The following is a 26033-nucleotide window of genomic DNA, read 5'->3' on the forward strand; positions in this document are numbered from 1 at the left end:
TTTGAAATTTCATCATTCATGATCTACTTTCCTAATCAAAATCATTTACATAATACATATTTATTATCATATTAAAATACTTTTTTCTCTTTATTCTATACATTTTTTATATGTAGTATAAGTATGTAGGTATATAAAATTTCTGATATGTACAATATATTATTATAATTATATATGTGTGTATGTATGTTATTTCAAAAAATTTTCCCTTTTCCGAACTTTTACGGACAAATCTTTTTACAGACAATCATCAAATATACAAATAAGTTGAATTTGATTGAGGTAATACCATGGAAATTGTTATAAGAGTTAAAATGCAACAATACAGAATTTGCTTAACTTTTTATTTATATTTCTATTCTATTCAAGTTTGTGGGGCGTCTTTGCAAGTAAACATATTTTATGAAATGTCTTTGCAAGCAAATATATTTTATGAATATAAACAAAATCGTGAATATTATTTCGAAATTAATTTCATTTAAAATTTAACTGTGTAATCATATGCATTATTTGTATACTTTTACAAACTTGAATATGCATATCATGCATAAAAATAGTCTTGTTTATCATGGTCACTAATGGGTTAAATATCCTTCATGCTCCTTCCACTACTTTTGTATTTTCATGTTTTATTTGACATATTTTCTTTTTTATTTTGGCAGTTCAGGAAATGATTTATTTAGTTTGTTTACTTTTAGCTTAACCAAAATCATAACAAATAAAAGTAGGTTAACGTATATATAAAAGAATTTCATACGCGATGTATTTTTTATTACAAAATTAAATTTTATGAATGTAAATATATGGTGCACATATGTCATATTTTAAATGAAGGCTGTAGATATTATTTATGATGTATCAAAACAACTCCAGGCTTTGAAAAGATTAAGCAAAACTAATGGTATCCAAATTAAGGACGGTTTCACTTGTTTGGAATTAAGTTGCAGGTTATGTAAAAATGAGGAAAAGAATTCTCCGTTGGCTTATATTGTTAAAAAGACCGGTAAATGTTGTTAAGCTGTTCTTATTAAACTTTCTTTTAAAAAAAATTTATAAAATATTTCAGGCTTGTTCTATTGTCCAAATTGTGAATATACTTCTTCAATAAACACTATAATGGCGAATTACGATCCCACTGCAAAAGTTACTAGAGAAACATATAAAAAAACTCCTTATCAGCCAAAATGTATTTTTGACGACAGTAACAAACTGAGTGAAAAATTATATTCTAACGTAATTTATCAAAAAATTAACTCTGAGATTATAAGGAAATTGGAAATTGGCTACAAAAATGATACAAATAGTATTCATATTCCTTTAAAAAATAAACTGGGGAATATCGTTGGTGAGAATATAGTTAATCTAAATAATATGAATGAAGAACTTATTCCAGAAGATTGTAATTCGGGACTACTATCATTTTTAAGCGGTAAATCTTCAAAAGCTGTCTTGGTGAGAACGTTGAATGACTTTTTTGCGTTAGTTTTATCTAACATAGATGGAGGTTTGATAATTTGAACAACATTTGAAATATTTATTATTTGTTTTTTTTTAATTTTATAATTGGATTTTAGTTACTGCTATATATCTACCTTACAAAACAAAATTACTTCCTCAAGAATGCCTACCAATTTTAGAAAATTTTAAAGAAATAATAATATGGTTTGACTTTGATTCTACCGATTGGGATGTAGCTATAAATTTTTCAAAAAAATTAAATGAGTCTCGTTGTTTTTATATCAGACCCTCTTCTAATCAATCAACCCCTTACATAGCTCATATTAATAAGTTAAATATTAAGAATATTATCAAATCTGCAAAACCAATTCATCACAAAGCAATTACAACATTTTATTCTCTCAAAGAAGATATATTAAGTGAACTTCAAAATATTGAAAAAGTAAATGGTGTAAAGTGGAAAAGATTTCCAACTTTAAATAGGTTGCTTAAAGGCCATAGAAAAGGAGAACTAACTATTCTGACGGGTCCTACAGGTTCTGGCAAAACCACTTTTATGTCAGAATATTCCTTAGATCTAGCTTTACAAGGTGTTTCCACGTTATGGGGATCTTTTGAAATTAGAAATGTTCGTTTGGCTACGACTTTGTTAAGACAATATGTTGGTTACCCTTTAAATGACAAAATTGAAGAATTCGAGCATTGGAGTAAAGCTTTTGAAAAGTTACCTATGTATTTTCTAACATTTCATGGTCAACAGAGTATAAAAGTGGTAATGGAGGCTATAGAGCACGCTCAATACATTTATGATATACAGCATGTAATAATAGATAATGTTCAATTCATGATGGGAGTGGCGCTTAATATTAAAAGTGATAGATTCTCCGAACAAGATTCAATTATTGCAGCGTTTAGAACTTTTGCAACAACTAAAAATGTTCATGTTACTTTAGTGATACATCCCAGGAAAGAAAGAGATAGTGAAGATCTAACAACTAGCTCCGTTTTTGGAAGTGCTAAAGCAACGCAAGAAGCTGATAATATTTTAATTATACAAGATAAAAGATTAACTTCTATTAGGGGAAAAAAGTATTTACAGGTATAATTTGAAAGGTTAACGTTTTTACTTTTTAATACTTAAAACAAAATTATTTAAGGTTGCCAAAAATCGATATACAGGAGATTTAGGAATTTTGCCTTTAAATTTTGACAAAAATGGTTTAAGTTATTGGGAAAAAAAAGCAACAAACAAAGAACAAAATTCAGTAAAGTAAATATAAAAATTATAATAATACAAATATGTATATATTTTTTGTAAAGATTTTAAATGCCATGAAAATTTTTGTAGATATTAAAAAAAGTTATAATAACAATATTGCTAAAAATATAATTTAGTTACATTAAAAATTTTTTATAAAATTTTACAGCATATGCACGTATATAAGAAAATATACATTTTTAACAATTTTTATTTGAAAAATATAACTTTACAAAGTTTTAAAAAAAAACATGCTTACAACTTGGATTTCAAACCACCCATTAACTTTTCAAGTTTCATAGCTTTTTGTAAATCACCGCTAATTTTCAATTTGCCAGACATAAATGCACTAGCCGGTTTTAGTTTTCCTAAAATATTTTGTTTTTAATATTAAGAATATGATGAATATTTTGATAATTATACCCGTAAACATGTTGAAAAAGTCTTTAGAATCCATTGTTAAAGTTGCATCAGCCTTTGTTGGTGGATCTCCTGATCCACATTTTCCTTCCCCTTCCTTCAAGTCTAAATACCATGTGCCTTTTTCGTCACCTAATACATTAAATTGGTAAACAGCCTTTGTTTTAGTGACTATTTCTGCGCTTAATACAGTTCTAATTTTTTCAAACAAAAATGGAATTTTTTGCTTGTTTCCGCCAGAAGTAACTGATTTTTTAGATTGATCAAAATTGAGACTGTCACCTCCTTCACCAAGGAAGAAGTCTAACATCAATTTGTCAGCATTCTCAGGGTGGCATGCATATTGCTTTAAATCTGTAACACCCTCCTGATTTAAAACTTCCTCGTCAATCAAAAATCTACCGCTAATCGCTTTAGGTTCTTTACATAAAATAGCATATGCTGCGTCAGCCATAATTTCAGGTTTTCTTGAGAACTTATCGCTTTCTGGACCCGTTAACATTTCAATTGCGGCGGTATGAATTGCTGTTTTCGGCCACAGTGCATTTACTGCAATGTTATTGTCTTTGAATTCTGCCGCCATTCCAAGTACGCACATTGACATGCCATATTTTGCCATAGTATAGGCAAGATGGTTTTTAAACCAAAATGGTGACAAATTTAAAGGTGGAGAAATATTCATAATATGAGCATGATTACTTTTCAATAAATATGGAAGACACTCTTTTGATCTAAAATAAATATGTATACATATGTTTGTGTATATAGTTCTCCTTTGTAGGAAATTATTTGGGCTTACACTAAAAATGTTCCCCTAGTGTTAATATTATGCATAAGATCATAACGTTTCATTTCAGTATGTGGAGTAGAAGTAAGTGAAATTGCACTTGCATTATTAATAACTATGTCTATTCCTCCAAACTAAAAACAAATAAATTTTAATAAAGGAATGATTTCATATTATTTTGTTCATACTTTGTCAACTGCTTGCTTGACAGCATCTTGAATTTGTTTTTCGTCGCGGACGTCAACAACACATGGTAATGCTTTTCCTCCCGCATCTTCAACTGAAATTTACAAAAACTTCTTATTCACATGTACACACCCAAGGGTGGAAACTTAAAAATATTTTCTAATAATTTCAATGTATTCTCTTCTGCATATTTTGATATGAAATTCTCTACTTCTAAAGTAACTTCTTCACTTTATGAGCACTAAAACATACTTACTTTCTTTGGCGGCTGTGAATATAGTTCCGGGCAGTTTAGGATTCACTTCTGCAGTTTTAGCAGCTATTACGATATTTGCACCATCCCTTGCAGCTTTTAGAGCTATTGCTTTACCTAAGAATTTATAAGAAATTTAATTATTTGGCTTTATTTATTTTTTATCTTACAATTGAAAAAGTTATTGTATAGACAATTAGAATTTCTAAAAAAAACTTATTTTTGGAAGGATCATATTAAAAATATAAATTAAAAATGCAACTTGGTATGTTATATAGATAAATACTTATAAAATTGTTATTTTGAATATCAGCATCATAAGATGATAGAGATTATCTGCGTAATAAGATCAAAGGGCCACTTATAAGATGATTAAGAGATATCAAAAGATGGTTGAGTCATTGTCATTAAAAATTCACTCAATAAAATCAAATTATAAAATTGCTTTGAATTTAATAAAAAAGTAGGTAAGACATTGTACCATACATATAATAATTTTGCATTGACGGAAAACTACATGTTATATAATTTAAGCACATATACCTTAGGTTTCTATTATTAGTCAACTACAACTTTCTATTAATACAAAGTCTACGACTTATCATTATGGATAGATGTAGGTATAGATAAAGCTATACATATGTTATACGCAGTAAATTTATCTTTTTATAAATAAGCATAAATTTTCTTCGCTAATAAAAAATTTTATTAACTTTTTGCAATTAGCAAATTTATATTAAAATCAAATATTATTTTTTTTTTCAAATATATATACAATTATGATTGTTTACGTACCAATTCCTCGAGATGCTCCTGTAATAAATAACGTTTTTCCAGCAAGTTTCCTAAAAATTTACAAAATGTTTAATATTGGTAGCCTCCTTTTTAATTTTTTATTTAATATTTACCCAGTATTAGATATCATATTTATTTTCAATTACTTTTTTCTTAAAAATTCAATTCACTCTTATATTTATGCATAGATCAAAGTTTCTTGACTTTTTACTGAACTTTGGACTAAGGTTGGGCAATATACATCGATGAAATTCGAATTATAGCTAATCATCGATGTTGTGTCAATTAATTGTAGAATCGCAAAAACTGTCGGTGGTATTTATGAATCTGAAAAATTGTGCCTTAAAGAATATTACATACCTATGTAGCAAAGTTGCTAGATAGTAATTATCAAATTATATGACATCTGTCTGTTCACTCACATCGTTGTAGTAAATGTTCAAAAATTCTGACAGCATTTTTATCATTTCAATGATAACAATCGGTAGGGAAAATGCAGTTTCACTTTGACATTACTTTATTATTTTGTATTAGCAGAAAGTGTTTTTATGTATTGTTTTTTTTTTGTTCGGTCTAGTTAACTCAACTTGTTGATCATGTAATGTCATGACAAAATGTTTGTAAAAATTATCTAAGCTGCATTTGCCGTATTGATAATAACGTATCAATGACTAATATAAGTTGGTACATTTTTGTTGCTTACAAACACAATGTTAGCCACTCTACAAATAGGGAAAGAAAATTTATGACTAGCATTGATAAAAAACTCGTTATGTAAACGCAGCTAATATTATGAAGTTTAAAATACTTTTTTTACTACTGTCATTTATTAGAGTTTTTGACAGATTTTGTGAAAGAATCGAAAAAAAGAAATTCATCAGACTTTGTGGTAGATTTTATCTTAGAGTTTCTCGTACATGCATACAAACATAGATATAACATAGTATAATAGATATCAAATTTATGTATGTTAAGTCAACTGACATTTAGAGAGTTTCCGAACTAAGAGTTGAAAAAAGTGTTAGGTTTATTAATGTCTTTTTATCTAACAAGTCCCAATGCTCAGAGAGAAACTTGAAAGCACACCTTATTTTATATGGCCTTTTTTAAATCGAAGTGACTATTTTTTGAGAAGAAATATTAAAATAAATTCACACTTATTATAAAGCAGGTAAAATTTAGAACATATATTTGAAAAATCAAAAAAATATATTAATATTTTCATTGATAATTATTTTAAAATTTAAAAAAAAGCGGAAAAACAACAAACACAACCTTCGCCTTCAACGTTTTATTTGTTACTGAAAGCATTTCATTATTTTTAAGTGAACAGCTTTTTTTTCTCATAGGGTAAGTTAACGCAAGATATGGGAAGTACCTGTGGTGTCAAGTTGAAAATATAATTAATGAAAGATAATTCTTAAATATTGATATAAATACATAGTAAAGAAAAAATTTGAAGAGGGAATTAGAATGTAATATCTAAAATACAATCAAATATTATTTGTTCAATACAAATTTTATATAAACTTCAAAATTTTACCTCTATTTTTATTTGAAAAAATATTAAAAACTTACTATCATTTATATCAATTACCTAAGAAAAAAAAATATTTAAAATGTTTGGAAAAAACAATCATATATTTTTATGACCGGATTTGAATATTTTTCTATTTTTGAAATAAATGGTATTTTACCAAATAACTCGAAAATTCCGACTGTAAAATAACAGGTATTTTAAAATTTTTGTTCAGGTATTTTAAAATTCTTTCCGTCTAAAATTAAGAGAGGTCATACATACACATGCAGGGACATTAAATAGATTGCTCTTGTTTACCTGCTAATAAAATATGAAAAAAGAGCACAGCCAAATTTTTGAAGCACTTAATATAACATGTTTGAAATAGTTTTAAAAAAATTATTTAAAAAAAAATTTATTGGAAGTAGGTACATACATATTTATTTTTAATAACTTAAAAACAAACTGAAATTATTTGAAACAATTTTATAAGTAACGTATAAATAACCGAAATGAGATAATTCAAATTGTTGAAATGTGTCAACCAATATTACTTTTAATAACATTTTTGTTAGCCGACACTACGCAACTTGCCTTATTGGGAAATACAAAATGTGCATAAAAAATCATACATCCTTCCTCATTAACATTTGAAACCATACTGAAATATGAATTTGAAATTTTTTTTCATTTTTTCTTTCCTCCTACCTTCCTTTCTTTTTCGTGCAATAGAATTTAAATGGGAAGCTTTTTAAAAAATGTGTATAATATCCTGAGATTTTTTAAAATATTAATCTCTTTTTTACGTAAAAAAAAAGAAAAAAAATAATAAAAAATATGACACGATCAGTGGCATTTAAAGAAAAAACCAACAACGAGGCCAAAAATTCGTAACATTTCGTAAAAAAAATTGAGTATTGGGACTTGTTAGATATAAAGACATTAGGTTTATGGTATCTAAAAACAACAAAAGAATTAGAAAAATCGAGAAAATATTTGTTTGGGACGTGATAAACAGATTCAAGACGTGAACTTCGAGTGTCGATAACAGCAATGTTCACATATTTTAACCCAGCGTTCAAAGTCCACCGATTTCTACAGTAAAAAAAGACATGATTGTTAACATTTAAATTTTTTTCGCCCATGTATTCTGTATAGAAATCTAGTACATATAAAATATAGAATATAAAAAAATAGAATATAAAGTGTAGAAATATGGTACACATTTTGGTTCATAAATTTTAGATGACAAGCTCAAAGTCGCCGGTTGGTAATTGCAATAGATTCCAGTTTTTCTTTTTTATATTTTCACGTTTTATAAAGACGTTAATCATACAGCCAAAAGACGTTGTCATGCTGCTAACTTCAAATTTTTGAAAAAAAAGTTGTTATTAGTTTCACTTTACTAGAAACGTATCTAGTTTAGATCTTTACTATAGAAACCAATTCCCGTAGAAGAAAATTTTTACTGAAATTCTATCAACTTTTAGACAATAATAAACACTTCATTTTGTTAGAACAAAATTGTTTTTCACCTCCATCCCCTCTCAAGTTATCGTCCTTGAAAATTTGTAAAATTTGAGTTTTGGCGCCTTATACTTCTATACATACAGAAAGCTAAGGGTAAAAAAAATTGCATACATAGCTCATCCTAAATATATGCAATCTTCCAAATCTATTCGTACCATGAATGAAAGTAATTTTAATAATATAGTACATAGATTGTTTTTAAAAGCAGTATTTTTACTTGTTGAAGGGAAAAGTGCTACATTACAAAGCATTGGTTTGACCCAATGATTCCCAAAGTGACCTATTGCTAGCAGTCTAAAAGGTAAAAAAAAAATTGGTGTCTGTCAAATGGTGTTGAACATAATGGTGTTTTCGAAATGAAAGTGGGGGGTCTATTTAATGAAAATTCCCTTTTAGAAAGACAATGTGTTATTTCATCTATAAACCAAAAATTCAATTTGTTTCTCATTTTTCTCATCTCTATATACCTTGTAGAAAAGGGTTTCAGCGCAGTTATGAATCTTACAACAAAAAAATCTTATGTGGTCAGAACATAACCGACCGCTATTGTCTAGTTAAGTGTAAGTATTACAGAATATTATAAAAATGTCTGTTAAATACTTCTTTCCAATTTTTAGGGCATTAGTAAGCTTTTAGTTAATATACCTAGAAAAATGTAAATTACGCACGCGTGTACACGCGTGCATTTTAATTTCTGCTGAACCGATTTTGATGAAATTTTATATGTAAGTTTATTTCGACTATGTCACGGATTCATCAACTTTTGGGATATATGCAAAATTTCAGTACTTTGTACTTTTTGTGAACAAAATTTCAGTACTTTTCAATATTTTCTAAGATATAGTCAAACTACTATTGAAGTTGTACGGCAGCTACCACAAGGAGTCAAGAAATTTCAACTATTCCTATCACACATAACAGACCTAATAATACTCGTGTTTTCACAAGATTTCTATATTATAATTTCAATAATCAAACTGAGATAATGCCATATAACTTTTGGAGTTGTATGGCACCTACGAGAAGGAGCCAAGCAATTTCAGCAACTTTTATCAAACACATTGGCCCTACTAATATATTCGCTTGTGTGAAATTTCAATACCACAACTTTTATAGTTTCCGAGATATATACCCAAATAAATTATGAAGCTGTACGGCAGGTAGCCGAACCAGTACCACGATCATAACTAATTTAAAATAGGTTCTGGCATTTACTATAATATATTATTTGCAAAATTTTGCAAAGCTTTGCTCAATTAGTTTTTGAGTTATCGCTCCGACGGACGAACGGAAGAGATAGGGGGACAGACAAAGCTAAGACCCAGAATTCGACGCTGGTCAAAAACATATACTGGAGCTGGTCAAAAACATATCTCAGACCATTATTTCTTAGTGTTACAAACGGTAAGGCAAATTTAGTAAACCTTTCGAACATACACGTTCGCGCGGGCATAAGTATGAATTTAATTAAATAACTTTTTTTTTAACTTTCCCACATCATAGGTGTACCTTGTTGCTTTTAGAAATTTAAATCTATCAAAGAAGTCTGGTTTAACCGAACTTTATTTATAAAGTGTTTTGTACATGTATACATTTATACCAAAGTATATCTATTAAGAAGAAGTTCGACTCGTTCCATTTCGTTAGTTTTCCTTTGCACTTTAATTCCAAATTCTCAAAATATTCCGTTTTTTTTTAGAAGTATAGACGGAAATAAGAGTTTTTTAGGCACGAAAGAAACAAAATATTGTAAAAAAACGAGTGTTTTTTTTACAATATTTTGTTTCTGTTTCTTTGAGAGTTTTTAACTAACTTTTATGAAATGAAAAATAGAATATGAAAAATAAATTTTGTAAAAAATAATAAAATTTTTACCTAACTTCATTTAATTTTATTTCAGTTCGATGTTTTTGATACACTCGTTTGTTTACAACTTTTTGTTTCTTTCTTGCCTACATAACCAGCATTCCCGCATGGATTCAATTGTATCTATTTGCATATATGTATTTTTTACTTTAAATTTAGCGTGGATACAAAGATTTGATCTGTTAAAATTCCGAAATTGGCTACATTTGAAAATTTTCCTGAAATATACCAACATTTCCTTCTCAAACACTAAATCGCGAAATTTTTTATCTTCAAAAAAATATTACTTACTGGCTTTCCAAAGCAGTTTTCTGAATTTGTTAGAAGAAAGTAAGAAAGATACTTTATTAAATGAGTACCCCCTCTTCCTGTATTTAAATCTAGAACATTAAGACAAGAGCGTACCAGAAATATTTTGGCGTAAACTGAGTGTAACAAAAAATTCATTGGCAGCACATATTTTTTAAAATTTTGTTCGTTTTCCTAGTGAATCGTTTTTTTGATAGACCTACTAGATTGAATAGTTCAACAGCCCCAGAACATATATATATATATATATTTTCTGACCTTAACTTTTACATTTAAAATGCAATAGAAGTTTCGTGTGATTTCTTGAAGAATTTACTATAATTAACAAAACTCGCATTGTTAAAAACAAAAACAAATTAATATTAATTTTGAGTTTATTTGTACAAAATAAGACGACTTAGTATAATAGTTCTTCTTTAAGAGGCTGGATACATTTTGGATACATTTTTTTTCTCGAAATTGGATACATTTTATTTTTACCGGATGGGAACACTGTACACAACTCTTATCACCATCTATTTCTAAATAAAAATGGAATATTTTAAGAATTTGGAAGTGGCAAGCAAATGAAAACTAACGGAATGGAACGAGTCAAACTACCTCTTGGATAGATATACTTTGATTTATACTATGCTCATATGATTATGTATACTATGCTTTATACATTATGTAGATTTTACAATAAGAAATCGGTATAACGAACACTCAAATTATATCATATTTCTACATACACGGTGATTTACAAAGATATACAACAACATATATTGGTAAGAGGATCGGAAATGGGTAAAATTTTGTTTCCAAAATATAGGGATTTTAAAAAATTTTTACGAAATTTCTACTTATCCAAGTTTTTTTGATTATAATTTGCGTTCCGAAAAAGATAGGAGCTTCAAACAAACAGTTTCTAAAAGGCCTATAGTAAAGGGCTTAAAATAAACATATTTCTTGATTATTTTTTTTATGTGGTTTCGGAACTTCTTAGTTTTTTCGTAGTTTTGAAACTTTGAAATTTTTTTTACAGAATTTTGGTCACTTTAATTTAAGTCACTAAGTGTTGAAAAATCTTTTATAGTACAGAAAATTTAGCACGAATACCATTTCTATGTCAAGATTTTAAAAACCTTAATAAAATCCAAAAAGCCAAAAAATTGTCAATATTTTTTATTTTTATTGATTTATAAAGCTGTATTCATCACCTACTATTAATTTTTTACCGCAATATCACTCTAAAAAGCAGTTGACATTTTTAAGAACCATTATTTTGGTAAAAAATCTGAATTTCAATATTTTTCGTTTTAGAGTATTATATAGTTGTTCTTATAATTATAAACTAGACGAAACAAAAGTTTCATTACTTTATTTGAATTATTTCTTTTTCTTAATTATTTGTCTAGAAAGACTAAATAATAATTTAAAAATGTACAGATGAATAAAAGTTTTGTTGGCTTAAAGTAAAAACGTATACATATAAGTCTTATTTATTATATAAATATGTATATATCTGCTGTATATACGTATTGTAATATGTATTACAATTTATATGTAAGAAAAATAGGTAGATTACTAATTTATAAAAATTTAAATTAGTCTTTATTCTTTTTACTAAGTTCTTCAGTCAAACTTAAACAAAAATATTGATTGAATTTATTTTTTATTGATGAAAATCGGAAAATTATAATATATGTAAAATTAAAAAATTCTTACTTGCACTTTTTTAATTTTACGTGAAAAGGTTTTACTGTATTTTAATAACTCATTTTTTTTTTATAAACGCCATTTTACTTTATGAAATGTATTAAATAACTTTTACATAAACACAAATAAAAACAATTTTTATTCTTTTAATTTTCCTTTTATGTTTCAAATTTGTTCTTCTTCGAATTTATATACAATTTAAAACGCTTCACACATTTGTGTTTGTGTGTACTTATGATAAAATAAATTCTACTGTGTGAAACAAATTCTATTGGTTCTTTTAGTATTCTTATTTGATTTAAGACCGCCCATTTAATTTTTTTGGTATAAATAGAAAAAATTTCAAAATTTTACAAGCATTTCTTGACACAATCATGCAAGGTAGTTGTTTAAATTAAGATTCGTCGTATAGAGAGAGAGAGCTAAATATAAAAGGAACTCTTAATTTAGTTAATAATTTTTATATATAAATAAACTGTGAAATTGATTAATATTATAATTAAATTGAAACTAAAGATAAATAAAAATTAAATTCAACATTATTACTATAGTAGCGTTAAAAACACAGTCCACATGCGTTTTAATATTATAATGAATTTAATATAAAAATGAATTTAATAAACTGCAACAAAATTTAAAAATAATTGTATCTATATGTACAAAGCATAATGATTCTTAATTTTTAAATATAAGTGAATTTAATAAAATTTTGTTTTATTAAATTAAAAAAAAAGTACATATACATAATTATATTAACCGCAAAAAAAACATTTTATTTAAGGATAACCAGCTGAATATTATTAGAATTACGTGTAAGGTAAGAATATATTATATAGAATTAAAATTTTAAACAGAATGCATATTGGAAAATACACATTTTAAAATAATTATACAAATTTTATTATTCAAATTTTTTTCTGCCATTCTTAGATTATATATACATACATATGTAGGTCGTGTGTCTCGCTTAATTAGATATATTCACCTTTATTCTGGTAGTCCTATCGCATGTAAATATATAGCATGAAGTGATACCATCACGTCTAAGTCCTACTCTAGTAGACGTGATAGTTGAAGTGACACCAACTTTGATCACAAATATCAAAATCATCGCGTGTGCTGTTTCTATATATAAAATTTTTTAATATTTGTACATTGATAGGCCATTCCGCGGAGAAATTTTAATTTGAATGAATAATAAAATGAAAAAATCGGCTAAGTTAGTAGTTATAAAAGTTTTTTAATTAACTTTATACTAAAAATTTTACTTTATCAATTTTAATATTGATTGTTGGAGAAAACGGGAAATTTGAACTTGTAAAATTAATGGAATCTTAGGATTGCCAAAGGTTATTATCAAATAAGTATTGGCAAGTTGCTTCCAAATTCTTTAGGTAAATTTCGAAAACTTTTTTCGAAAATCTGATAATGTTATTTTAATGTTAAATATGTACATACATGCTTTAAAACTTTCTTTATTTTCGATTATAATGCCCATCACCAAAGTACTTTTCACGTCACTTTATTTTTAATTTTTTTGTGACATCACACGTCAACTGTTAACGCTATACCAATCTATTAAAACATTTTTTTATCGTCTCTACAGACGTGAAAGATTTTTTTATCAAGTCAGGAACGCGTCTAACAGGATATTGACTTTTAGAAATTTTGTCCTCGATTTACGAGACAGTGTAATACTGCCAAAACACAAGTTTACCAAACGAGGCACATATACGATAACAATGTTTTTATCAACACTATTCATTTTTATCAACTTTTATAGTTTTTTATTTTTGCATGTTTATTATTTTTTCTTCCACATAATATTATACATTCTTATGAAATATATTGTGTTTGAAATCAAATCGAATAAAGTTAAATTTATAGATGTCTATTTAATTCTACTTTCTTGAATTATTTGGAGAATTTGTTGTTATTTAAATTCCAAACTGGACTTGTACCAATATTTTTTTTTTTTTTTTTCGAGTTTGAAAAAAAATATCATGTCCCAAGAACCGATTCTGGTGTTAGTACATGATTGGAAAAAGTCTAAAAATTTGTTATAAGATTTACGACAGTTTTTTTATAAAGTCACTTATATTTTTAATATTTCAGACTTTTATGGAAATGGATGGTCTTTTTGAAAATGAAAATAATTATTATTATCACATTTCTGATTCATACAACAATGAAGGTAATTTTTCTTAATTTCATATAATAATTTTATTTATATTTGTTATAATATACAGCTTAAAAAGTTTTACCTATATAGGTTCATATATAGGTAAATATGTGCATCTAAATATTAAATAAATGAATATTAATTTTTGAAGACAAGATTAATTGCACCTATTGTATATGAAAAAACAATATAGAGCACTAGGATGTAGGTATCATTATTCGAGGTTCCTACAATTTTATTCGTGGATTCAATTATGTTTAATACAAATGTATTTTTCGGATGCATAAAATATTTTTATTTAATTTCTACTCAATTTAGAAATTTTTGCAAAATGTGTATTACATGTAAAAACGAGTATACTATGTATTGGAAGAATACTGAAGTATATTATGTACTGGATGATACGTTTTGAATACCAAAAACAATGTAGTACGAGTATCATATTGAATATCAAAAATAATCCATAGAGAAATAAAGACTCTATTGTTTACCGCATAATATACATACATACATATATTTTTATATAAAGTAAAACTCAATTTTCATTAAAATTTTTAGATGTTGGAGTATGGAATACTACAATTTGTTCGTCAGATTCTTCAACAAAGGAAATAGATTCCAGTGTTCAAAATTCATATGAATCAAAACCTTTAATGAATGACTTTAAATATTCATATTGTTCACATAGTAAGTTTATAATTTTATAGCTTGTAGCACTTTTATAATACTATATATAATAGTAGGTTTATATATGTTGCATAATATATTCTGTTTCATATATTCTGGTTTTATCACAGTTGTTCTTTTCGGAAAATATATTTTTAGGGTCCATATGAAATTTTTTTTCCAAATATTTTAAAATACCGTTTAGATTTTGTTATATCTTTCATCAAGGTATAACAAAATCTAAACGGTATTTTAGGTATATATTTGTGTATAAAATTAATTTTTTTTATGATTTTGTTAAATTGTTTTGTTTCAACTTGCATTTTTGGTGTAACCTTCTTGCTTATCACTTGTTAAATACTTTTCGACAAAAAACGTCGTTTCACTAAGGCATATCTTGCATCAGAACGACAACTGGAATATGGCTGAAAAACATTTCCCCGCTATTCTCTGACAAGTGTCACTGCGATCGCCGCTTAGAATGTCAAATTCAAGTCCTAACGACAATTGTCGCTCTACTTCGGCAACTAGAATAAGGCTCAATATGTTATCTTAAGCTTTGATTTATTTAAAAACAAAAAACTAATATTGTAAAATAGTTGTAAATTTTTTAATTTATTTTAAAAATTTAATTTTAAAAATTTTTTGAAACAAAAGTAATAAATTAACTGTTAGTCGAAAATTAGTCAAACTAAAATGGAACATAGGGCTATTAGTATTATATTAGATATAGTTATATTCAAAAATTTAATTCTTATATATTTTATTATTTCTATATTTTTTGGCATAAAAGGGCAAAATATACCGAAGGAAATTCAATATCCTTCAAGTGAAATAACACCATTTCCTAGAGTTGTAAAAAAAAGGAATACCGCTAATAAAAAAGAAAGAAGGCGTACTCAAAGTATAAACACAGCATTTTCAAGTTTGAGAAATAAAATACCAAACGTTCCAGTAGATACAAAACTTTCAAAGATCAAGACATTACGATTGGCAACATCATATATATTGTATTTGACACGAGTTTTAGAAGGAAATCAAGATCCATCAAATGGTTTTCAAGCTGAATTAATAACATCATTAAAATTAGGTAAAGCTGAAAAAAAACAATTAGCCAAAGTAAATCATGAGGTGAGTTTTGTATGAATAATGCTTTAAAATTATAAATAATTAGATAAGTTTACATTAGATAAGTTTCATGCCTCTGTAGGTCAGTTGGTAGAGCGTCCGCCTAGAAAGCAGTAGGTCACTGGTTCGAGTTCAGTCCGAGGAGAAAAATTTTTTAATTAATTTTTCTGCCTTTAACTCGTTCCTTTGATTACGTCATCCATCTGTTCTGCAGTTGCATGAAGAAATTTCCATTAAGTTAAATTAGTAGTGTAATAAGCACATTCTTATTAATTCGCAACTATGATGTTGTATTAGTAGAATTCATAATTTAATTAGTGCAATAGGCACAATCCTATATAAATATATATGTTCTTGTTATTGTGTGTTTCAATAGTAGATTGTATGTAGCAATCAATGTAAACAAAAACAAATACTTAGTAATCATGTGAATTACAGTATAAGCAATGTAGAGAACATTTCGTCGGCAATTTCTTCATGCCTCTGTAGCTCAGTTGGTAGAGCGTCCGCCTAGAAAGCGGTAGGTCACTGGTTCGAGTCCAGTCCGAGGAGAAAAATTTTTTAATTAATTTTTCTGCCTTTAACTCGTTCCTTTGATTACGTCATCCATCTGTTCTGCAGTTGCAGGAAGAAATTTCAATTAAGTTAGATAAGTTTACATATTTTCTATAGGGTATTATAAATAAAATTTAAATTACAATTGATATGAAAAATCTATTTTAGCTATTTTAAATGATTTGACATCTAAATGTAGTTATGGTAAATAGACGCCAAAAAAATTAATTTGAGTAAGGATATTTTTGATAGTTCCATATTGTAATAACTAATTTGCAACAAGTTTGATAATTAAGGGCTGCCAAAAAAGTATTGTTACGACTGGAATCTAAAATCTTTAAAAAATCCGCACGAACTCGAAATTCTTAAACCTGCAACATTTTACTGCAAGTAAAAAGTCACGGATTTAAGAATGTCTGGAAGGTTTAGAAAAATGATAAGAATAAGTTATTATTTTAAATTAAATATATGTATAGCTGTATGACAAATGTAAAGGCAAATTGTTTTTTGCAAGTAGCGACTTTGAAGGTTTTCAAGCTTTTTTTGTTTGTTGCTCTAAGTTAGAAATGAATAAACGCAATTTGAGTTTTCGAAAAAATGCTTAGGAAAAATAGCTGCGGACCCCACTTTTATTTTTGCTTTTGCTTTCAATTATTTTTAACTTTTTAAAAAAGTACTTCTTGATTGGTATATGTAGTTCATCATTGTCTTTTCTCTTTATAGTGTAGCCTGAACTTTGAAAATTTTAGAATAAAAAAAAAATTAAATAAAAAAAGGTGTTGGTGTAATAGGGTCCCGGATTAGCTAAAATATTGAACGAAATTTTGAAATACATATTATGCACTAATTTAAAACAAAACATAATTCTGACTGTATAGTTACAGTCGTCATTAAGTAGGATTTGTAAATCAAGATTTAACATTCTTTAAATGCATTACATATTTTTTTTTGCCAATTTACTAAAACAAATTCGGAATATTTTCCCATGTTTAAATTTAAAAATTTTATAAAAATTCTTATTTATATTTTTCTTCTATAATTTTTTCTTATTTACCAAATAAAAATTAATAATTTGGTTTGGAAATACTATACCAAGTTATATCTAGAACTATTTTTATGAGATTTTCATAACTTTTTAATGTTACGTAATATCTTTGAAGTTAAAATTACTAAATTGCTCTTCCAATTTTCTATATTTTCTTATAATACCTAATTTAGATTAATTAAACATAAAAGACTCATGCATAATATGATAATGGTCATGCTTCAATTGTGTATATACAAATATATTAAATATACACAATCGTATACACATACACATTGTTGTAATAATATATAAATGCTTAAAACTTATTGACTTTATTATCTTAAAATTTTAATATCCTCTAAATGACTGTGTCCTTTGAGCAAGTGAAAAATAAACATTTATAAATTCCTTAATAAAATCATAAAATATTTTTTATGTTTATTGACAACCGCCAGAACATTTTAAAAGTATGTAGAATGTATACGAGTACTACATTCAATATTATGCTGTGTTAAATGGTGGGTGGAAATCTTTTTTCCATAAAAAGGCGACCAAGAAAAACATGTACAATCCATTTATCGAATTAACTTTTGTCGTATAAAATTTTTTTGTTTCCTTTAATGATATTCAAAACATAAGATTAATATAATAAAATATAATTTCAATATCTTTTTATTTTAGGGGCGTATATTTATCTATTGTTCTTAGAGATAAAATCTTTTGAAGATTATTATTTATAAAAGTGTGATATAAAATAATTTAAACAATTACTTAATATTGGCTTGGAAAATTTTCTCATGTCATAATTTCGGAAGGGATGATATTATTATTGTGGTCTTTTTATGTTTGATTTCATAATATTTGTTGCATAACTCACAAGTATATTATTTATTGTATTTGTGCGGTTAAAATATAAAAACAAATAAATAAGTGGGGTTTAAACACTTAAATTGCAAAACAATTACAATAATTATGTAACATGTTATAGGATTATTTAAAACAATGTATACTTTCGTAAGTTGTCAAAAATTTTTTTTTGTATAAACATATATACATATAAACATATATACATATATATATACGTATGTATGTTTCTGAAATAATTATGATAAAATATCAAAATGTACAGTTAAAATTATTAAATAAAGAAAAGCAATGCATAAAAAACAATAGAATTAATAATTTAAAAATATTATAAGTAAATTATAAAATATATTTACAAACTATTTTCCCAATGCTCACTATTTATAGAGTAAATAAAATACCTTATGAAAAAAAATATCTGTAAAGTTAGTCTGCGTGAAAAATTTTTCATAATTGTGTAGAGCAAAATACCATAGAATCTATTAATACCTGTAAAGACTCAATTGATTCAAATTAACCAATAAAAAAGGGAACTTTGAAAAAGGTACCCGTCACCTATTTGTTATTAATTTCTTTGCTCTCATTCTTAAGAGTTGCTTTTTAAGTATAAACCTCTAGCTACATTTGTATTTCTATCCGTGCTTGAATAATATTTTTCCGAATATTCTGGAAGTGGTGTTTGAGTCATGTGTGTATGTATTTTTGAAATTATAATACATATTTGTTTATAGTTGGAAAAGTTTAATTGCAATTTCAATCAATTTAAGTTGATCAACCTGAGTGCATATTGAAATGTTTTCAGTTTGAAATTTTGCAAACTACTACAGTGATATTCATTAATTTATTATTATATGTATGAGAGTACTATATGGTAGTTTGGGGTTTATTTTTTGAAATGTAATTAATATTATATTTGTCAATGCTATATTTACATTCATATGTGTGTTTAAATAAAATTTTGAATAACTAACTATGCTTATGTGAATTTCATATTTTATTAAAAATACTTTATTACGTAGGATATTTTACGTAAAATTGGCGACTTCAAGACTATTTGACATATAAGGATGCGTATATATAGTACGTATATAAATGAATGAAAACAAATATTATACACATAAACGTATGAATGAATTTTAATAAAAATATCTGTACTTAATTTAATGTATATGTGCATATACGTATATTATATAAATTTGTATATGAAAAGAAAATAATTTTTAAAGTGGATATTATCAATTAAATGGCTTTTAGCAATTAAGCCACTTGATTTTTATTTCTATTTTTATTTTTAAACTTTGTACAATACTTACAAATACACGTTTACACACACACAAAATTCAAATAATGATAAAATTATAAAATAAAATTGTTTAATAGAGAGTCTCTTCCGCTTAAAACTATTTAATGTTAATGTTTCTTTTTTTTACTTTCTAATCTTTTTATACAAAGAGAATTTTTATTAGTAAATCAATTATCTTTTAATTTTTTAATTTTGAGTTTTCATTAAATATAGAAATTTTGTTTATAAAAAAAGATTTTTTTTTTATATTTTTTATTTATTAATTTTCTTTGAACTTTTAAAACCATTCTAGTCTATATAATATAAGTTTTGATATTACTCATTATGTATATAAGTAAATGTTTGCATTGCTTGTGTAATATAATGCATGACTTTTAAATACGTTAAATACGTACACATATTACGTTTTATGTACGCATATATTTATTTTATGTATGTATTTTCCACAAAAAGCAATTAAAACTTTCAAGTAGTATAATTGGTTTTTTACCTTGATATTTACTTCTTTATCGCGAAAATATAATTTATTTTGGATACAAAAGATATTTTTACCACGTATTCTTATATAAATTTGTTGAGTGACTTTATCGTATAATGGAACTGTTTGAAAAATAATAGCGAACAGAATTTCCTGCCGAAATCTCATAGATTCTCTTTGGGATGCTTTTTGGCTCTTGAGAAGGTTATTAATTGAGAAGTAAAGGTTTATAAAATTTTCTTAAATTTTCCTAAAGTTTCATTTTTTTGTATTACAAATATAGTAGAGTACGCTCAAGAACAAGACGAATAAATGCAAAACCCGCTTAAGTAGTACAATAAGACAGTGTACAAATTCGTATGAAATGAAATTGTACACTTATTTTACTACTTAAAATAAGTGTACAATATACACAAAAAAACAAAAATTATTCTGTATAAATTTTTACTCGTTTAAATGCAATTTTTTTTTTAAGGATTCATATTTACGTGTGAACGAACTTTATTATAGTTATAACTGGCGAAATGCTGTTGCAATAAAAATTTTTTTTGGTTAATGTTGTATAAAAAATAAAATATGTATGTAATAAAAAAAATTGTGAACTGAGTTGACTCGTTAATACTTATAAATTTAAATAAATTTTTTACTGAGATTTTTGAATAACCTTTTCTTTGATGTAAAAATATACTGTTGAATTTTTTTTTAATTTCTTATAAATTATACTTTATGACATCTATTCGTGTTTTCGAACAGTAAAGCGGCATTATTGGCGCTCCAATCGGCTCATGTTAAATCCAAGCTGGTTTCTATCTGGCTTGTCGAATTGGTTGAACAGCCAGCAGCAAAAAGTCGAGTTAGTTTTAGTCGGCAAAATGTGCACCGGAAGGGTATACAAATTTACAATTCTCAATTCCCTGCACCTTTTTATATACAATATTAGAATTTACATAATATGTACTAATTTCAAGAATATAGACCCGATTTTTTTAATTTTGTAATTTAATTCTAATTAGGCGTTTTTGTATATAGCAGAAGTATTCAAAAAAAATAGTAGAAGTGTTTAAAATGCTGTACTGTAAAATACACAGAAGGTTGGTGTAAAAGTACATAATTAAGTATGAAAATGTACAGGAATCAACGTAAATTTTGTTTTGTGGCATATTACTGGTTAAAACGGGTTTTAGGTAATATTTTAAATTTTTCACTGGTGATGCATTAAGACTCAACATAGTTTAAACTCTTAAGGGATGGTGTACACACTTTTTAGAACATATTAAGGTAAGAAACTGTACTAATTAGAAGCTGGTCAAATTATTTTTTGAAGGCGCATAATAGTTGACAATAAAATAGTCCCTCTGTCTTTTAAAATATTTTAGAGTGTAGTTCAGGATATGTTTTTCCTTGTACCATACATACATATGTACATAAACATATGTATATAAATATATTTTAGATCTTTAACCTATAAAATAAAATATTATAAGTGAATTTTCTTTTTCAAGTTAATTTCTAATTTATGTGTGAATGAAATTTAACAAAAAAAAATTTTTTCCTGCATCCACTTGAAAATTATTTTCTATATATTTTGGAAATAGCAAATACACAAATATATATAAATTTCTTCCCTATATTTTGAAGATAATTGAGGATATAAATTTTATTTTGTATAGACTTCATTTTAAATATATGTACATGGAGTCAAGTGGATTAAAGGCACGTTTGATTGTACAAAGTATTTTATAAATTATGTTAGAATACTGCATCATGTGCATACATACATACATATTAAATAAAATTTTCTTTACTGAATAAAAAGGTGAATTTGTTTACAATTTCTGTTTACATTTTTTTAACTTTTTGTATACAATATTTTATTTACACATTAATTTGAGGTGATACTTTATAATTATTTATTTATGAAGAGGTAAATAAAGATCATGAAGGGAAATGAACCCTTTATTAAGAAAAAATCATTTAAATTTAATCAAAAAAAAATTAAAATAAAAATTCAAAATTTTCATTATGGAAATTTTGTGGTACATACACTGTGGCACTTATGCGAATCATTTTATTTCTTGTTCGAGTACTAAATAGAAAACCATTTAAACTAAATTGATTATACATTTAAAAAATTAATTGGAAATAAATACTAGTTCAGTAAAAATTTGTTAAAATTTATTGAAATTCAACTGATTTTTAAATTGATTTTTAAAATATTTTAAACATTAGGTTCCTTAAATAAAAAAAATTACTTAGGTTAATTTTAATTTCTGACTTTTCAATGGACTTTTCAGAGAATTACAAAAATAAAACCCTATACACAATGTTTATATAAACGTTTTCTTCACTTTCATGCAAATGAAATAAAAAATGAATGCCGCACCATTCATGGATCAAAATAAGCTTCAAGGCTAGTTTTAAAATAACTGAGTTAATGTTTGACAACGTTAAAGTACAAGTTTAAATTAATACGACTTATAAAAAAATTAAATAACAATTTTTAGAGTAAAAAAAGACGCTCATGAGACTAACCTTATTGTTTTTTTTTTGGAAAATATTTTTTTTTTTTTTTTATTTTTTATGTTATTTGGCAACTCATTGAAATTCTGTACTCCCCCGTAAAGTGTTGAATTTTGATTGCCAATCCTTCTGTATAACGGATGTCTGAAGTCAACATTATTTCGCAGACAATAATACCCGGTAACGTATTCTATATATCGCACCATATTTTAAATCAAAGGTTTGCATTTAACCATGATTTTGACATTGATCCAATTTAAATTTCGCACCATAACTTCTATTGGTGATCTTATACCAGCCTTTAAATAACAATAACAATATATCAGTGTAATCGTTAAAATACGAAAGTATTATGCTATTATATATTGTGATTGCACTGGCCCGCGAGATTTGATTTCTAATTCTTCCAAAAAAAGAAACTTTTTAAAAAACTTTTTGCATATATTATTACAGTGGTCACCAAACTTCAATTTCTTATATATTGCGACGCACAAATATTTAATGTTGTTAAATATTATTACTCATCATTATATTAATTTGTTGATTTGTTCCAGGCCCTTTTGCTATACATTTCATTTTACTCATATTCAGCTTCAACTTGTCCATGTTCAACCATTTAAATACACTTTTAAAGTGCTCGTTGAGGAATTTCTTGCTTTTTAGAATGTTTTCGCTTTCAATATATATAGGAGTATCATCTGCAAATAGTAAAATTTTACAAAACTTTCATGCTGATGCTATGTCATTTATATATAACAAAAACAACAAAAATCCCAATATTGATCCCTACGGAACTCCTAATTCTACTGGCACTGCATCTAAATAGGTTTGACATATTTTTGTGCGCTGCTCTCTATTTCTTAAAAAAATCTTGAAACCACTTTATTTCTGCACCTTTAATTCCGTACTGCTGCATTTTCCTATCTTATGTCTCGAATGCCCTTTTTATGAAAACTGCTATTATTCTTTTCCCTGAGTCCAGATATTTTTCCACTCGTCTATTACCCAATTTAAAGCAGTTCACTTTGAGCAACATTTTATAAAATCCGATTGATGTTCGCATATTTTATATTCTACAACAAAACCTTCAAATTTCGTACAAAACGACTTTTTCAATAACCTTTTCGTAAATAACGCTTTTGGAAGTATATTGACTGGTCTTAGATCTTCTGCTGCATTCGTGCTTATGACTTTTTCAACTATCGTTGTCTTTTCCATGTTTTTGGGAATTTGCATTTCTCAAAAATTTATTTATTAATTTAGTTAATATTTCTTTTTTGCATTCTAATATTATGTTACTATTTAAACCTTGTAAATCATTTGTTTTATAGTTAGTTTTTTAATTGTTGTAATATAATTAACTTTTGTTATGTCTCGTTTATTTTTTTTATGCTGTTCACGAAGTATTCGTTTAACTTATTACCTGTATTATATTCACCATTTATTTTAACATTATAACACACTGTATTTATTTGTAGTTTTCCTCTTTTTAATGCATATCTTTTATTAGTCTTACACGTTTTTTGATCGTTTTGTTTTTCACTAATTTTATAATTAATGTACCTGTTTTTACTTCTGCTGAATTCTTTGTCATATTTATTTCTGCATGGTTTGTATTTCCCACTTTAAATGATCATTACTTAAACTACAAACTTTATATAATCTTATCTTTTCATTTTTAGTCTATGTAAATCATATTTGGACCTTTCGGCAATATTCTTCTCCACTTTTATTGCATTTTCGCATTTTTTTAAGGCTATTTTGCGCTTTAGCAAAAAGTTCAGAATCCATATTGATTAATAAAATTTCTAACTTCAAGTTCTCTCTTTAAAAGCAAATTTAACATATCAAAATCCTTCTTCTTTTTTTCCATTTTCTTCAGTTTTTTATACCCGTACGAGCATATATTCGAAGGGTATACTAAATTAAGTTTCCTTTCCGTTTGTAACGCTAAGAAATAATGGTCTGAGATATAGACTTAAGTGTATGTTTTTGATCAGCGTCGAATTTTGAGTCCATCCGCCCGCCCGTCCGAACGATAAATAAAAAACTAATTGGACTAAGTTCTCCAAATTTGCAATGATTTATCGTTATAAATGCCAGAACCATATTTAAATTATGGATATGGTTGGGATGCCGGTTCGGGTAACTGCCATAAAACTTCAAAAGTTATTTGGCTGTATCACAGAAACTATAAAACCTGTGATGTTGAAATTTCACACAAGCGGATATATTAGAAGGGCCAATGTGTTTGATTAATGTCGTTGAAATTGCTTGACTCTTTCTGGTAGCAGACATACAACTTCAATAGTTCTTTTGCCCATATCCTAGAAAATATATATTGAAAACACAGTACTGAAAAATTGCATAAGTTAATATGGTAATACGACAACTTAAAGTCATAGTCTGTCCCATAGTCAGCTATGGTATAAATTTATTTGCACATAGGATAACAAATTCGTACGGGTATCACAGAGTTGACACGGTCAACTCTATTCTTTCTTGTATTCTAATATTTATAGTTTGATGATCAGATATTTTTCAATTTTCCCTAACTTTTACGGTTATGTTTGCAAAATGATACATATGTCAAAATATCGAGTTTTTAGTTTTCCTTTTATACTCTTTAATCAATTGCTTATAACCAATATCAGTAAATGTTTTTTTAATATTAAACCAAGTCTTTCTATCTATACTGTTGATTTGTACTTTAATACTTTAAATTTAATGCGGTCTCGTGAACAGACCTATATTATTAAACAAAGATTGTCCTAATCGTACAAGTTGTAAGCGACACCAAATTGAACTGAAACATTATGAATTTTTGAGAAAAAGATTTTGTTTTAAATTTTAGTACCTATATGTAAAATTATTAAACGTAGAACTAATCGCTAAGTTTCATAACTATTGAAATAAATAATATATGCCTAATTAAAATATAGAATAATTAAAAATTTCTTTATCTGTTTTTTTTTTCAGTTTGCTATAGAACAAGAAATGAAATATAAAAAAAACAGTGGAAGGACTGGTTGGCCTCAAGATGTTTGGGCCTCTGAACTTAAGCAAGAAGGAAGACAGTTAAATTAAGAATAAAATTTCTATATTATGGACTTAAAACTGCATTAATTTATCTTTATAAAGTAAATGTGTAATCACTGAACTTTTTGGCATCTGGATAAACAAAATCTTTTATTAAATATCAATTGCATGCACAATATAAACAAACACAAA

At 26.3% G+C, this 26033-nt stretch overlaps 3 protein-coding genes and 1 non-coding gene across 4 annotated transcripts; 3 read left to right on the forward strand and 1 right to left on the reverse strand.

Moving 5' to 3' along the window:
* Positions 1 to 678: 678 nt before the first annotated feature.
* On the forward strand, positions 679 to 15846 carry LOC129614986 (mitochondrial DNA helicase). Its single transcript, XM_055530006.1, has 7 exons — positions 679 to 1003; positions 1067 to 1504; positions 1575 to 2557; positions 2616 to 2728; positions 14195 to 14273; positions 14820 to 14948; positions 15721 to 15846. The coding sequence occupies exons 1-6, from the start codon at positions 829 to 831 to the stop codon at positions 14874 to 14876; spliced, it is 1845 nt and encodes a 614-aa protein (XP_055385981.1). The 5' UTR covers positions 679 to 828; the 3' UTR covers positions 14877 to 14948; positions 15721 to 15846.
* Positions 2720 to 5416, reverse strand: LOC129614987 (hydroxysteroid dehydrogenase-like protein 2). The gene is made up of 7 exons (XM_055530007.1): positions 5271 to 5416; positions 5158 to 5207; positions 4366 to 4479; positions 4112 to 4203; positions 3936 to 4057; positions 3140 to 3867; positions 2720 to 3084 (listed from the first exon to the last, which is right to left on the reverse strand). The coding sequence occupies exons 1-7, from the start codon at positions 5285 to 5287 to the stop codon at positions 2972 to 2974; spliced, it is 1236 nt and encodes a 411-aa protein (XP_055385982.1). The 5' UTR covers positions 5288 to 5416; the 3' UTR covers positions 2720 to 2971.
* Positions 15624 to 25889, forward strand: LOC129615224 (heart- and neural crest derivatives-expressed protein 2-like). The gene is made up of 3 exons (XM_055530325.1): positions 15624 to 15642; positions 15721 to 16058; positions 25782 to 25889. The coding sequence occupies exons 1-3, from the start codon at positions 15624 to 15626 to the stop codon at positions 25887 to 25889; spliced, it is 465 nt and encodes a 154-aa protein (XP_055386300.1).
* Positions 16535 to 16607, forward strand: Trnas-aga (transfer RNA serine (anticodon AGA)). Its single transcript has one exon. It is a non-coding gene; the product is annotated as a tRNA-Ser (tRNA).
* Positions 25890 to 26033: the final 144 nt, after the last annotated feature.

This window comes from Condylostylus longicornis, unplaced genomic scaffold (genome assembly GCF_029603195.1).
Source record: "Condylostylus longicornis isolate FDR11 unplaced genomic scaffold, ASM2960319v2 ptg000135l, whole genome shotgun sequence".
Classification (NCBI taxonomy): Eukaryota; Metazoa; Arthropoda; class Insecta; order Diptera; family Dolichopodidae; genus Condylostylus; species Condylostylus longicornis.